The following is a 13,686-nucleotide window of genomic DNA, read 5'->3' on the forward strand; positions in this document are numbered from 1 at the left end:
CACATCTATCCATCCTCCCATCCAAGTTGCTACCCAATCCATCTTTCTGTGCCCATAGTTATTAAGTTAATGATGCATATATGAACCTCTCTCTCAAGATATACCCATTTGCCACAAGTGCTAGGAATGGTTGTCTAAAGAGTCATGGAGTGTGAGGTTTTTATTTTGCTTGCAAACCACCAAATCTTCCTTCCCAGTCTGCTGAAGAATGAATGCCATGTTGTCTTTCTCCCACAGATACAGAAAAGGGCCAAACCACACATTATTAATTAATCATGTGACTGTTACATATAAGATTTTTCTTTCACAAATAGCCAGCGCAGGGGTGTCAATTGGGACCAGGATCCTGGCATGGGGTAGGGTAGGGTTGGTTTTAACCCTTTGTCTACTGATGTGTTCCTGATCCAGATCAACTAATGGAAACATTCCCACACATGCTGCAGGTTTCCTGAATCAGACTACAATTGGGGAGGGGGCAAAGCCCTCTATACCAGGGCACTGAACTACACTGGATTCCCCACACTGGCCATTTGAGAAAGAAAAATCCTGCATTTAAGGGCAATCCACATGATTAATGTATTGACTACATATGACAGTGGTTTTCAACCAGTGTGCCATGGCACCCTGGGGTGCCTTGAATGGTAGTCTCTCTGCCTCTTTCCTTCCTTCCCTCCTCTGATGCCCTCTTGCACCTCTGCCTCTCAAAGGCTTGCACAGCTGTTTGTTGCAGCAGTCCTGGCTACAAGCTCTGCAGGCAAATGGTGCCTCTGGGGCTGGCCAAGGGGTACTTCCCAGGCCCCCGTGGGACAGTATGAGGAGGCACATCTCTTTCGGGCAGGGGGGGGGCAGCTCAGAGACCAGGGGCAGCAGCAGTAGCTGCCCAGAGGACTCCCAAGAAGAGAGGGGAGAGGAGGCTGAGGGAACACTCCACAAAGGAGGGTGTTTGAAAAAGGGTGAGATGACTGGGCTCCTGAGCCCCACAGGTGCCGCAGAAAGAATGTAGTTTGTCAAGGGAGCCATGGACTCAATAAGGTTGAAAACTTTTTAAAAAAATTAAATGCCAGGTGTGGGTGGAATTGTCCTCAGGAATGTAGTATGCTGGAAGGAGATGCATAAGCGCTGACCAGTCATTAGCATTAGGGGAGAAATCTCCCCTGTTAAGTAATCTGTCAAATGTCATTCATTGTTCTTTTATTACGGAACGTGAAGGTACACCTGATATTATAGTACTGGACAACAATTTACAATACATCTCAGAGTATGTTAAGATTAGTGCCAGTAACAACATCCAAGATTCTTATATGGTTTCCTCAGCTTTGCTCAAATTATTGTCTGGCACCCCTCTTCTTGAATTGGATTACTTCTTCATTCTTAAGTTTTGGGGGTCATGCTCATTATCTACATTTATAGGCAGCCATCTCTAGGAATAAGGACATTTCAAGGTACTCTCAGAAACCAGAAAATCTGCAAAGACCATCTTGTGATCAATAAAAGCAAATAATGGAAGGCAGTGATTTAGTAGAAAGGAGGCCATAGAAAAATCTGAACACTGTCAAATGCCCACCCCCTACGCTATGTTACCTTGTGCTTACTCACAACAGCAATTTCAAAAACTACTGGGTTGGGCTGACACCATGATATATTAAAACAACCTCAAAGAATTTGTGTTTGGTAGTTCAGATTTGCTCAGCCAGAAAGATCTTGGTTTAAAGTAGAGATGGCTAAACTGTGGTTCTTCAGAGGTAGCTGGACCTCTCATCATCCAAGACCATGGCCATGCTGCCTGGGGATAATGGGAGTTGAGTCCAACAACATCTGTACAGCCCTGGTTCAAAATATTACACAATAACAAGCCAGAACAACAAGAATAACAAAAGGCCCTCTACAAAGTCTTACAGAATAAAAAAAAACTTTTAAAAATCCATCAAACTTCTACTGAATTACATTATTATTGTATGAGAATACCACTAGGCTGAAATTAAACCTAGAAGTCACAAATTACACATTGCTTGTACAAGTAAAATAAAACACATCTGTGTCAACTTTGATTTAATATGGGTGAAAATACACACATGTAACTGTATCACTGTATTTATTATTCTTGTGTACACAGAGTTCTGATTTGTAAATTTAAATGTGACCAAAAGATATTCACATGCAGTAATCTGCAGCAGACAGTAGGAATATAGGACTGCCCTATACTGAGTCAGAGCAGCAATCTAAGTATTGTCTACAGTACATTGATTGGCAGATCTTCAGGATTTCAGACAAGCTTCTCTTCCAGCTCTACCTGGAAATGCTAGGAATTGAACACAGGTCTTTCTACATGCAAAGCAGATGCTCTGGTACTGAGCTATGGCCCTTCCCTGCATTATAGGGCCGTTCTATGGTCCTTTATAGTATGTTACAGATAATTTCATTTGATGTGTCATCCTGAATATATAATTTGGGTCTGAAGTAGCAATCACACTTGAGTTTGGATGCATACTTAAAGTTCTACATCATTATGTTTTGTGGCACAGAGATTTAATCATAGCTCATTTGGGGTGGATGCTGATATATATCATCCAAACTGTTGGTCAAGAGATATTGGAGACATCTGGATCAAGAAAATGAAAAGGCACCAAATTAACAGAAAAGTATGAGGGATGTTTTTGGAAATTATGCTGCTAGTGGTTTTAACACATCCTTTCAGAAACAATATTGGACACAAGTCATAAATTCAATTATGTATGTATGGACAGTAGTCACTTTCAAATGATATCATCTGTGGTGGTTTTCTCATGAAGAACACTCCATAACTGCACTGAAGATTACTTTGTTTCCAAAAACACATCTAATGCACCCTGGACCACATTCCAGGCTGAACAACTTCAGAAATGGTTGTGAAATATGACTTGATATATTATCTATAGGAATGGTACTAAAATAAAAAAATTCCTTCAGTAGCACCTTAAAGACCAACTAAGTTTTTATTTTGGTATGAGCTTTCGTGTGCATGCACACTTCTTCAGATACCTCTGAAGAATGCACACGAAAGCTCATACCAAAATAAAAACTTAGTTGGTCTTTAAGGTGCTACTGAAGGAATTTTTTTATTTTACTTCGATCCAGACCAACACGGCTACCTACCTGTAACCAGGAATGGTACTGTGAGAAACATTCAATCATGTCCTTTCCAGCAGCAGTGAGGAACTTGTGGCCCTCTAGATGTTGTTGGACTCCAGCTGCCATGAGCCCCAGTCAGCATGGCCAATGATAAGAGATGATGGGAGTTGTTGTCCAATAACTTCCCGAGGGTCACATTTTCAACACAATGCCTTACAGCAAGCACTGCCAGTGTGCAGTATCAACCATATTTATTTGAAGCACCAGCAGTCATATACTTTAAAAAAACATTAATTTTTTAAAAAAAAAAACCAGCCATGAAACTTGTCCAGAAATGGCTATACAGTTTCCGGTAGCTACTATGTACTGTAACTTGAAAAGTAAGCTGCCTTCATAAATGCCTAGCTGGAGTCTTATCAGGTGAACTGTAAATGTTGCCCACAAATAAAACATTATATTATATCCATTCTGGGAGCGAAATTTCATTTTCTACCCTTTTTGTGCATACCCCAAAGTATTGGAGTTCTAGAGTATCAGGAAAATATCAGTCACACACACATTACTGTATTCTGCCTAACAGAGGTTCATTATTGTTTTGGTTTATTTTAGTTTAATTTAGGTAAATTTAGGGAAAGACAAATTAATATCCCCATGTGCAAACAAACGTGTTTCTTACCACTTGAAAGCAGTATATTCCATTGCAGAGCAGGGATCAAGGTTCCACACACTATCCCTGCCTTGGATAGGTTAACACTTCTCCATTATACTAAGCCATTGTTCCCTCCCCTTGAAATCACACTAACTCAGAAAGAGGAAATGCTAAAGAAAGAAACCAGGACTCCCAACCCCACAGCCATACTGCTCTGACCAAATAATCCCATGTCTCCGTATGCAGCCCAGAAATCCTAGTAGTCAACTCTCCCATATTTAACACAAAGCCAGAAATAACACTCTTGCTTACAATCCCCTCCCTGCTCGAGCCATCTGACTCTTCCTGTTTCACAGGACAAGAGAGAGAGAAATTACTCACTTGTAACTGATGCTCTTTCAGTTGTCCTTCCTCTTTTACCACCTATATATAGGTGCAGATGCATATGCAACCAGGCCTTCCAGAAACCTCTCTCCAATAGATTATTCTTGTTGTAACCTCAGCATGGGGCTGGTTGTGCATGGTGAACCACAGAGTTGCAAATAACTCTCTAAAAGGAGTTAAGTTGATCCAATCACCTCAGACATGTAAGACGCCTACCTCACAGTTTCATCAGAATCTATTTGGGTGGGTATTCTGAGACTGAGACGGAAGGGAACATGCTGTGGTAGAAATATGGGAAAGGGTCGGAAATCGACAGAGATAATTTAAAATAGCATCACATATAAGCTAGCAACCATTTCTTAAAGAGGCTCGGTCAATTTTGAAAAAAGTAAACAAGAACAATGGTATCTCCTACAACATGGCAGTTTCAGCAAGTACATTCATGTACAAAGACAGCCATTTGTGGCTCTCATGGGATCCTGGTGTAGGAACTACAGCCAGTCATATCCAGGTTGTAAGTTTTTCCATCTTGCAATCCACTCCTCTAACTAGATGTGCTTCAGAATTGAAGGAAAGAGGCACAGAAATTTCTCTGGGAGATTGCTAAGAAAACCACAGACATTTCTAATTAAAATGGGAAGTTTTTTTTGATAGGATGCCTTCTTTTGTATCAAGTAAAATGAATGGAGGTGGTTGGAGAAACTATCCCTCTTAGGTGCTCTCTGCACAACATTATTGTGGATCTCAGATATGCACATTCAAGTACACTCAGACAAGACTTGGTCACATGGGTTGCACAGTCTACAGATGGGAAGCAGATAAATGGACACAGAAAGCTCAGTGTCACACCATCATTTTCCTCAGGCAACACCATTCTATACCAAAAGCATGTGCTAGAAAGCAAGGAAAGCTTCCCATGTGCCCTAACACTCTCAGCTCAGCAGATGAGTGCTTTTGCAGTGAAATAAAAGGCAATTCCTGCTCTGGTGGCTCACTGCTGAGCAGTTGTTTCTGGAAGGCCTGGTTGAATGCACATTAATTCAACAACTGCAAATGGGCAGATCATATTAGAGAAGAAAGAGAGGAATATGTTGGACACACAGAATCCAGGATTTGGTGGAGTGAGTGTGAGAATGGATAGCTGGTCCAGATTGAGAAAGAATTCCCATCCACCCCACAAAACAGATGGAAAATGGAAATAAGTAATTGGGCATCTGACAGACAGAAGAAGCAACAAGGCATTTTGTGGCACCTTAGAGAGCGATAGACTTATAGTGCAATTCTATTCATGCCTATTCAGAAGCCCCACTGAACTTACACTTCACTGGACTAGGCCCCACTCACCAATTGAAGGTAACACTTACCATGTTTAATAAAGTGGGTTTTGGTCCATTAAATCTTTAAAATGCCCTAGGAAGGTACAATAGGTTACCAGCTAAGTTTTTCACAAAAGAAAGAGGACCTTTTTTTTTGTTTCCTCACAGCCCATGAAAAAAGGCAACAGAAATGAGGAAGGAGCAGAACTATGGTTAGAATGAGTGTGGGGCTGTAGACAGGCATATAACTTTTCCACCAGCAGGCCCAATAAATAGACAAAACAAAAACTTCATCTGGCCCAAAGGATGTTTTGGCCACATGAAAAGCTTCAATTGGTGTGATGACATAAAACCAGCCTGTTACTGGGCTAGAGTGCTTAGAGAACTATTTTAGCACCCATTGAAACTAACATGGCAGACAACAGAGGCAGGAGCAGAAAATCAAGTGTGTGGCTTGAAGCAGAGAGAGTGGAAGCAGGAAGAAGGTATGCAGAAAGGGACAGTGAATGAAAGGAAGAGAAAGCCTAATGAAGACAAGATGAGGACAGAATGGGCTGGGGAGAAAGCTTTTTGCCTGCATAGCTTTGAATGCAGCAAAAGCCATTGGGAATAGTGTAAGAGAGAGAAAGAGGAGTGCATGAAGATAAACACATAGGAGTTGGCAGCTTGCTAGTCTGAGGAGCCCAGGGGAAGGGAACTGGAGGCAGCGAGCGCGCAGAGCCAGGAGCCCAGGCTGCAGTACATACACTGAGATTATTCCCTCGCGGTCGCGCCTTCCTCCACTGTCGCAGCCATACAAGACGGTGCACACAGAAACGGGAAAGAGAGAGAGAGAAGGAAATAAATATAAAGGCAAAGGGAAATATAGGACCAAAGGGAAGGGTGGAGGAACCAGAATGTGGGAAAGGATTAAAGGGAGGAGTGTAAGGAGAGAACAGTCAGGTTAATGTTGGTCATTTATGCACAAGGCCAGCCCAGCCCAGCCCAGTGCTGGAAGCTCATATTCTCAGATATTTGGTTGCTCTTGACAACCAAGATAAACAAAGATAGACGCCACGAAGGGACGGACAGTTCTCAGTAGGGATGAGTTGAGCAGCACAGCGGAGACAACAGCAAGGCCACACACTTCCCCCCAAACCCAAAACATGCGGCAACAAGCCTCAGCCACTGTTAAAAGCTGCAACATTGTGCACAGCCCAAATGGGGACAGTCACCCCTACACACAGAGCTGCTCTCGCTGATTGGCCTGGGCCCCCTCGTCTTCGCTACTTTGGCCTTGTCAGCCCATCCCAAAGGAGGCAGAGTAAGGCAAGGGGAAACTGCAGAAGAAGCCCTGAGCAGGATTTGATAAGTGGAGAAAAGAGGTCTGTAACTTTGGATATACCTACAATGTTGGGAATTCCAAGAAATGAATTTATTGCCATTTCTTTGGATGGAAGCAAAGTTTGGGAGATTCTTTGTATGCTAATTCTGAAGCCTAATGAGAAAAGTGTAATGCTGAAAGGGACTAATGAATGAATGACTGTACTGCCTTTTTTATTTGGTAAATGATGTTGGTAGGTGCTGCTGCCATGGGTGTTCTCTCTTGATCAGAGTAGCTTCTGGTCAGAGATGTGACTGCTGAAATGGAAACATTCAGCGTCTTGATTCTTGCATTGTTTCAAACTGGTATAAAGGCTGTGAATCACCATTTACCTTGGATGGAGGGAAAGGCAACTATACTTGTATATGGGTGTGTGTGTGTGTGTGTGTGTGTGTGTGAGAGAGAGAGAGAGAGAGAGAGAGAGAGAGAGAGAGAGAGAGAGAGAGAGAGAATTAGGGAAGGGATTTATCAGAGGTGGTCACAGAGCTGTTTGACAGTGGAACAGGGTGCATTGGAAAGTGATGGGCTCTCATTCACTGGAGGTATTTCAGCAAAGGCTGGCTGGGCCCTTGGCAGACACGCTGTAGCTGCATCCCTTGCAGCGCTATGGTTCTAAAAACATTCCCACTATCCTGACTTTGTCAGAATGCCTTATTTTAGACCTTTGCTTCTCCAAAATCAGTCCTCCTTAACTGATAAGGCATCAGTTTCCACCAAATGGCCCTGGTCTTCTTGCCCAGCAATCACAACCTACATATATCTCTGATCTAAAGGCTGTTGCCACTTCTCATTACCACAGGCCAAGATTTCTGAGGAAGCATCAGGAGTTTTCTGATTGGGTATTGGGAACTGTTACGGGTCCTCCTCAAAAAGACCCGAACAACAATAATTCTCTTGCAGAGTCCAGCACTGAGTCAACCTAGGCAGCCAAGGGACAGGATTATCATGGGGATGTTTTCTGCAGTGTGACATCCATTAGAGTGTATTACTGAGAGAGATGAGTCACACTGAACAGTCTGCCTCCAGACAAAACTAACTGTGGAGATTGGAAGACAGGTCCAAGACTGCAGAGTGCTCCAGTCTTCTGCTCCTCTCCCAGAAACTCACGAGCTAAGTGACAGGAGGAGAGCCAGCACAACCCCAGCAGTATGCACATCTGGAGTCTGGAGGGAAGTGCAGGAAAGGGATGACCTGGTGGAAAAGGTACATGGCTTCTCCTATAAAACGCTTCCTGTACTCATGGTTGAGTGCTACAGCAACAGAGTAAGACCACAACACAGGAATCTGGCATCTGGACACAAGCTGAGAGTAAGTTTTGCAATGGAAAGTGGCAGTAGGAAGGTGCATGTGTGAGAGTACCAAGGGAAAGGGCAGTGCTACAAAAGGGCTGGCAGAATGTTTATAGGAACAGCAGCCTCATGACAGCACTGTGACAAGAAAGGTATGTAAGTGCCTGTGCTAGGACAGGGACAGAAATTGCCAAACTGGAGAAGGCAAACTACATGCAACGTGGCAGTTATCACCAAGTGTTACATTACTTTGTTTTAAAATGTTATGGCCTTCTTCTAATCTGTAGGGATAAAGAAGGCTATATGTCATATGCCTACAAATGGCAGTGTGGCAGCTTTGTTTCCTACTTATACAGATCGGCTGCAATAGGCTTGGTGAACTGAGACAGCATTGCTTATTGGAGTGGGGCAGGGTGGGGAGCCTTCCATTCTGACCTCTTCCCATTGGCCACACACAGTCTTACTCATAAGAACTGGAACAAGGTACAGAGATGGAAGGCTCTAGGACAGGTACAGAGAACCTGTTTTGGGGAGTTCAACTCCTACCAATACCAGCCAGTATAACCAACTGTTAGGTATGATGGGAGTTGTAGTCCAACAGCATCTCGAGGGCCATTCCCTACTCTAGTTTTAGGAAGATCTAGCCTGTCCTTATTTTGGGCAGTAGATGTGCAGCATTTAGCAGCTTCATCCCGCCATAACTCCCTCTGTCGTTTTGAGGTTTGATTACCAGATGCAAAGCTCATGCAAAAAAGTAAAGGAGAACCAATGCCATTCGCCTCCTTCCCTGCAAACAGATGTCCTTTTTCTGCACTGTAATTCATCATCACAGTTGTGCTGAAAGCAACACTTTCTATTACACACTGGATCGTCTTCTAGGAGCTGTGCTGATGTTGGATCAAGACTGCACAGAAGGTTTTATCAGTCCAACTCCAGCAGACAGGCATAGCAGGCAAGCATCTGGCAGTGATAAAAAGCCTAAGATGCTTTAAAGCAGCAGTGGCCAACTTTTTTTGAGCAAGTGTACAACCACAAATCAAATCTAAAGAAAAATACAGTGCTACTCAGCTGCACTGCGTACATACGGTAATAAAATGTTCTAGTGTCTTGGAACTGTTTTGCTTCTGTCTACTGGAGTAGACAATAGCATAGCATGAGAGAACCAGGTAGGAGCACAGTGATTCCATGCCGATGTTAGGTCCAGAGGTCCTCCATTTCCCATTGACATGTACTACAAACTCCTACTGCTTGCGTCAGAGGTTGGCAACCTATGCCTTAAAGCCATTGTTTCAAGCTCTTAGCCTTCAGAGAACCCTGATCACATTGACCTTTGTGACAAGGAGCACCTGTATATTGCAGAAAATTGTGCTGAGAGTTTTAGGGAGCACATTTTGTTCACATAGTGCACTTGTCAGACCAGCTGGGTTGCTTCACAAAGCCCACATATGAGGATAATGTGCTTCTTAGAATTCCCCTGAGGCTCTGTACTGCAAGGGAAGATTGCTAGTGGCTGGCAAGTCAATCTGTCATTACTATTCTTCTACTGAGGAACCCATTGAGGAACCTGAGTCTCCAGAACAGGTTTGAAAACAACTATCTTAAGAGTAATGAAACCTATTGTTGAATCAAAAGGAGAAACCTGTGTTGAAAATGCAGTGTGGATGATACCAAGCAGCCTGCTGCTGGGACCTTTCCAAGCCAGTGGGCCTACTAGGTTGAATGACAGCTTGCCCAGGGAGCTGTCCAGGATGCTGAGTTTTGGTGCAGGACAACCATGATTTATGTACCTCTGACTTAAAGGGAAGGTCTGTGTTTGGTATCTAGGTTGCCATAGCTGATGCTTTCAACAAGTTGTGTCTGCTAAGATGCTTATGAGTTACGATTTAGACCCTACTCGGTAGAATTGGGAGGCACAGTTATAAACTAATTGTAGCAGATAATGTATTTATTTTGTCCATAGTCTTAACCTCATAATATGCCCAAGCTCTTACTTGCACACATATACACAGAGACACAAATATGCTTAGCCTGCTTGTACGGCAGTAAATGCTGCTACACAGCGGAGCATGCTAAGAGCGACTGCTGCTGGGCACATGCTTAGCAAAGAGCACTCACCCCCAGCCCATTATCGCTTCCCCACCTTGCACAACACTGGCTGCTGGAACAGCATCTCACAACTCTGGAAAGTTTGCTATTATAAAGCATGCTTCATGCCAGATCAGGAAGCGTACATTACTAGCTGGACGGTAGCTGCAGAAGGACACAGGCTTTGCTTTAACAGCAGCTGTGCTGTGACAGGCCACAATTTAATTTAGCCTTTTCCTCCACTCCCCGTCAGAGAAGTGAAGACTGCGCACAAGGCTAGCATACCAAAACAGCCCTCCAGGGGCCAAGGAAGTAAAACAAAATTCCAGCCTGGTCAAAGCAACAAGTTAGCAGAAATTATGCCTTCAAAACAAGACCACTTAAGACAACAAGAGGCGATTGCCCCAGTGAAAGCCCAGTGGGAAAGCAGAAGTGCAAAGACAAGATCAGAAACCTGATTCCCAGACCCCAGGTCTCAGAGCAGAAATAGGGAAGCCGCGGCTCTCCAGAAGGCCTTGGGACTACAACTCCCATCATCCTTGACCACTAGCTATGCTGGCTGGGCTAATGGGAGTTGAAATCTAACAGCATCTAGAGGCTCAGAGTTCCACATTCCTGTCTGATAGGGTGCTCTGTCCCATGGCTGGGGTTCATGTGGCATATGTTACTTACTCAGAGGACCCTCCTTCCCACCTCCCTTGACAAAGAGGTGCAATTTCCCTTCTCAGGAAGGATTTGTTGCTTTACTGTACTACATTCACATGCCAATATTTTTATGCTTCTTAAGGGAAATGTCTCATTCTCCTCTTTAACATCTCCATCCTTAGACACAGTGGGCTGGATCTGCTAATGGAGAGCTGACACATGTGTATTGCAGCAAATGCTGCTACTGCTGTGCACCTGCTACTGATGCAAATTGAAAGAAATGTGTAGCAGGCACTCAATGCCCGCAGGGCATAAATGCACCATGGTATAACTCCATGATCTTAGTTGGACTGGTGGCAGCGAGGAGGCCAAACAGCCTACACACATCTGCTCCGACTTTCTTTTCATCATGCGATTCTGACTGCCACAAGGCTGGAAGAAAATATCCACTTCAGTCTTGCTGCTACCCAACTGTTTAATTGAGCTGTCTGGACTACTTGGTATTCTACTAACTAGATGCTAAAGATCAGAAGTTTGTAAAAGTACTGAGGGAATTCGCTGCCTAAAGGGACTTGGAGTGGACCCATTACATTGGAATCACTGCAGGAGAAGGCAGTGGTAGCATTGGAAATATAAGGGATGACTGCTACAGCAGAATGCTGACTTTAATGAGAAAGCCCGATAGCTTTCCCATAATATTTGGACCAATAAATTGTGATGACTGGCACCTGCTGTCTTGTATGTAAGACATTATTCTGTGATATATTGCTAGGAAAGATAATCTCATGAGCATCTTCCGTGAATTTAAAGGGTTTAACATGAAGTGGGTGGGGAGAATCTGCAGGATGAAGAGGTGATGCAGGAAAGGTAGTAGTATAAAGTCTAGCCCTTTCTTGGGGGGGGGGGGGCTCAGTATGCTGTTTAGACCTAAACTACACATAATGGAGAGATGCACACATGCCATTGACCTGCATCTCCCCTGCAGAAGATGTAATATTCTTTGTTCAGGTGCCCCTTTGTGGAACCTTCATCTTGCCCAGGGCTTTCATTTCCTGTGTGAAAGCAAAGCCTTCAGTACATGTTAATAAGCTGAAACTATTCCTGGAAAGAGCATGCTGTTCTTTAGAGTGATATACACACCCTAAAGAAACAGGTGTGTAACAGGAAGACTCAAGGATTCTTTCACTTTGCACCAGTACAGGTAGCACTAAGCCCAACATTGCTACCTCCTTGATGTGCATGTGACAATGAGGATCACTGCTACCCCTATGAGCATAAGAGAGTGCAAGGAAGGGGAGGTCATCACAGCCCTCAAGTTCAAAATGGGCTGGATAAAAAAACCCTCACCTGGTTTTCAGCAGGCAGTCGTGGCATGGAGGCGGCACGTCCATGACCTTCCATGGGCAGGTACTGGTCACTGTCTGAGTAGCCCTCCCTTGCCATCTCCCGCATCTCTACAGACTGGATTAGGCAAAGCAGATGAATTTATTGATTTATTTAAAACATTTATAAACCTCTTAGTATTTTAAAAGCCTCTACGAAGTGCACGACATAAAAAACAGTAAGCAACATAATTAAAATAGAAATACAACGCAAAACCAGTAAAACAGTACCAAGAAAAGACAGGAATTCAGAGAATTCACACAAGTAAAAAAAGGGGCAATCTTATGGGTCAGAGAAAGCCTGGGCAAAAAGATACATTTTTATACCATGTCTGAAGCAATGGGGTCACGACACATGGGATGCCAGATTTGGGGGAGCTGGGAGGGACAGATGTGGAGCAACTGACTGAAGATAAAAGGACTCAAACATAAAATCTACTTATTCTGGCCTCATGCTGCTGGCAACCTCTAGTCATTAAGTATTCTTCTGCTAAACATGATTTGACCTCTCCCTCTCTAACTGTTAAAAATTTAAATCCAGGAATACAAGACAGAGGGAATGAGCATTTTAGATTCTGGATTTGCAGGCCGTTGTACTGCTGCTATGTCCTGCAGAACCCCATATACAAGTGGTGACTGGTGTGGACTGGTGTGGTAGAAGGCAGAGAAACCAAATGCAACTGGAGCCAGAACAAACTAGTTCTGGCTTTCCCCTCAACCTCCTTCCTGGTGAGTATTACAAAGGCAACACTGAGAGGAAGAAGCTGACAGCCAGTGCCATTCTCTGGACTGGTTGTAAGGAGGAAGGCAGGCAGATGGGGGCTGGCTGAGGGCAGATAGACATTGGTGGGGCAGCATCCCATTTGCCTTAATGGAGCAGCCTCCATTGATATACAAATGGTTCAAATATGCTGTGCAAAGTCTTTGGAGCCTGCAGGACACAGCAAGAGGCAGGGGTGAATTCTCCTAAGGCGCTCTCTCCTAAGGCTGCCACATATAAAGTCATGCAAGGGAAGAGGGCGTTACTAGTATTCTTGGAGAAATCACTCCTATTCTCCCAGTTCATAGGCTGAGAGCCAAATGGACACTACGGAGGAACATCTGTACCAATAGTAGATTGTGACTGAAAATGACATGTAATGTGCCAGGATGGATTTTCCTCTTAAATGACACTGCTTTCATGATATTACAGAGCATAACTGCAATTTTATCTTTTAGACAAATAATTTGAGGACAGCCATATGAACACTGAGCATCAAAATTCATACTTCTCCATGTAATTGATGTGGAGCCCCTACAATCTAGGTGGTGGTGAGATTTTGCTTCACTTTTGGAGTCCCCTCCCCCTTTGTTTAAGGTAAGCTTAATTAATATGATTAAATTAACATGGCAAGAAGGCAATATGAGCAAGCACAGGCTGAGTTCAGTTTATGGCAAAAAGATCTTGCAGCTGATTCAACACAAG

The 13,686-nt window shown here is 43.7% G+C and overlaps 1 protein-coding gene across 1 annotated transcript in view; it reads right to left on the bottom strand.

The window, feature by feature from the left end:
• Nucleotides 1-13,686, bottom strand: part of CACNA1A (calcium voltage-gated channel subunit alpha1 A) — a 268,936-nt gene that overhangs the window by 10,395 nt on the left and 244,855 nt on the right. The window contains exons 45-46 of the mRNA XM_060271756.1: nucleotides 12,187-12,300; nucleotides 6,204-6,239 (exon numbers count right to left, since the gene is read on the bottom strand). Coding sequence (XP_060127739.1) covers nucleotides 6,204-6,239; nucleotides 12,187-12,300 — 150 coding nt within the window. The remainder of the gene's footprint in view (nucleotides 1-6,203; nucleotides 6,240-12,186; nucleotides 12,301-13,686) is intronic.

The sequence above is a fragment of the Zootoca vivipara genome, chromosome 2, assembly GCF_963506605.1.
Source record: "Zootoca vivipara chromosome 2, rZooViv1.1, whole genome shotgun sequence".
NCBI lineage: Eukaryota > Metazoa > Chordata > Lepidosauria > Squamata > Lacertidae > Zootoca > Zootoca vivipara.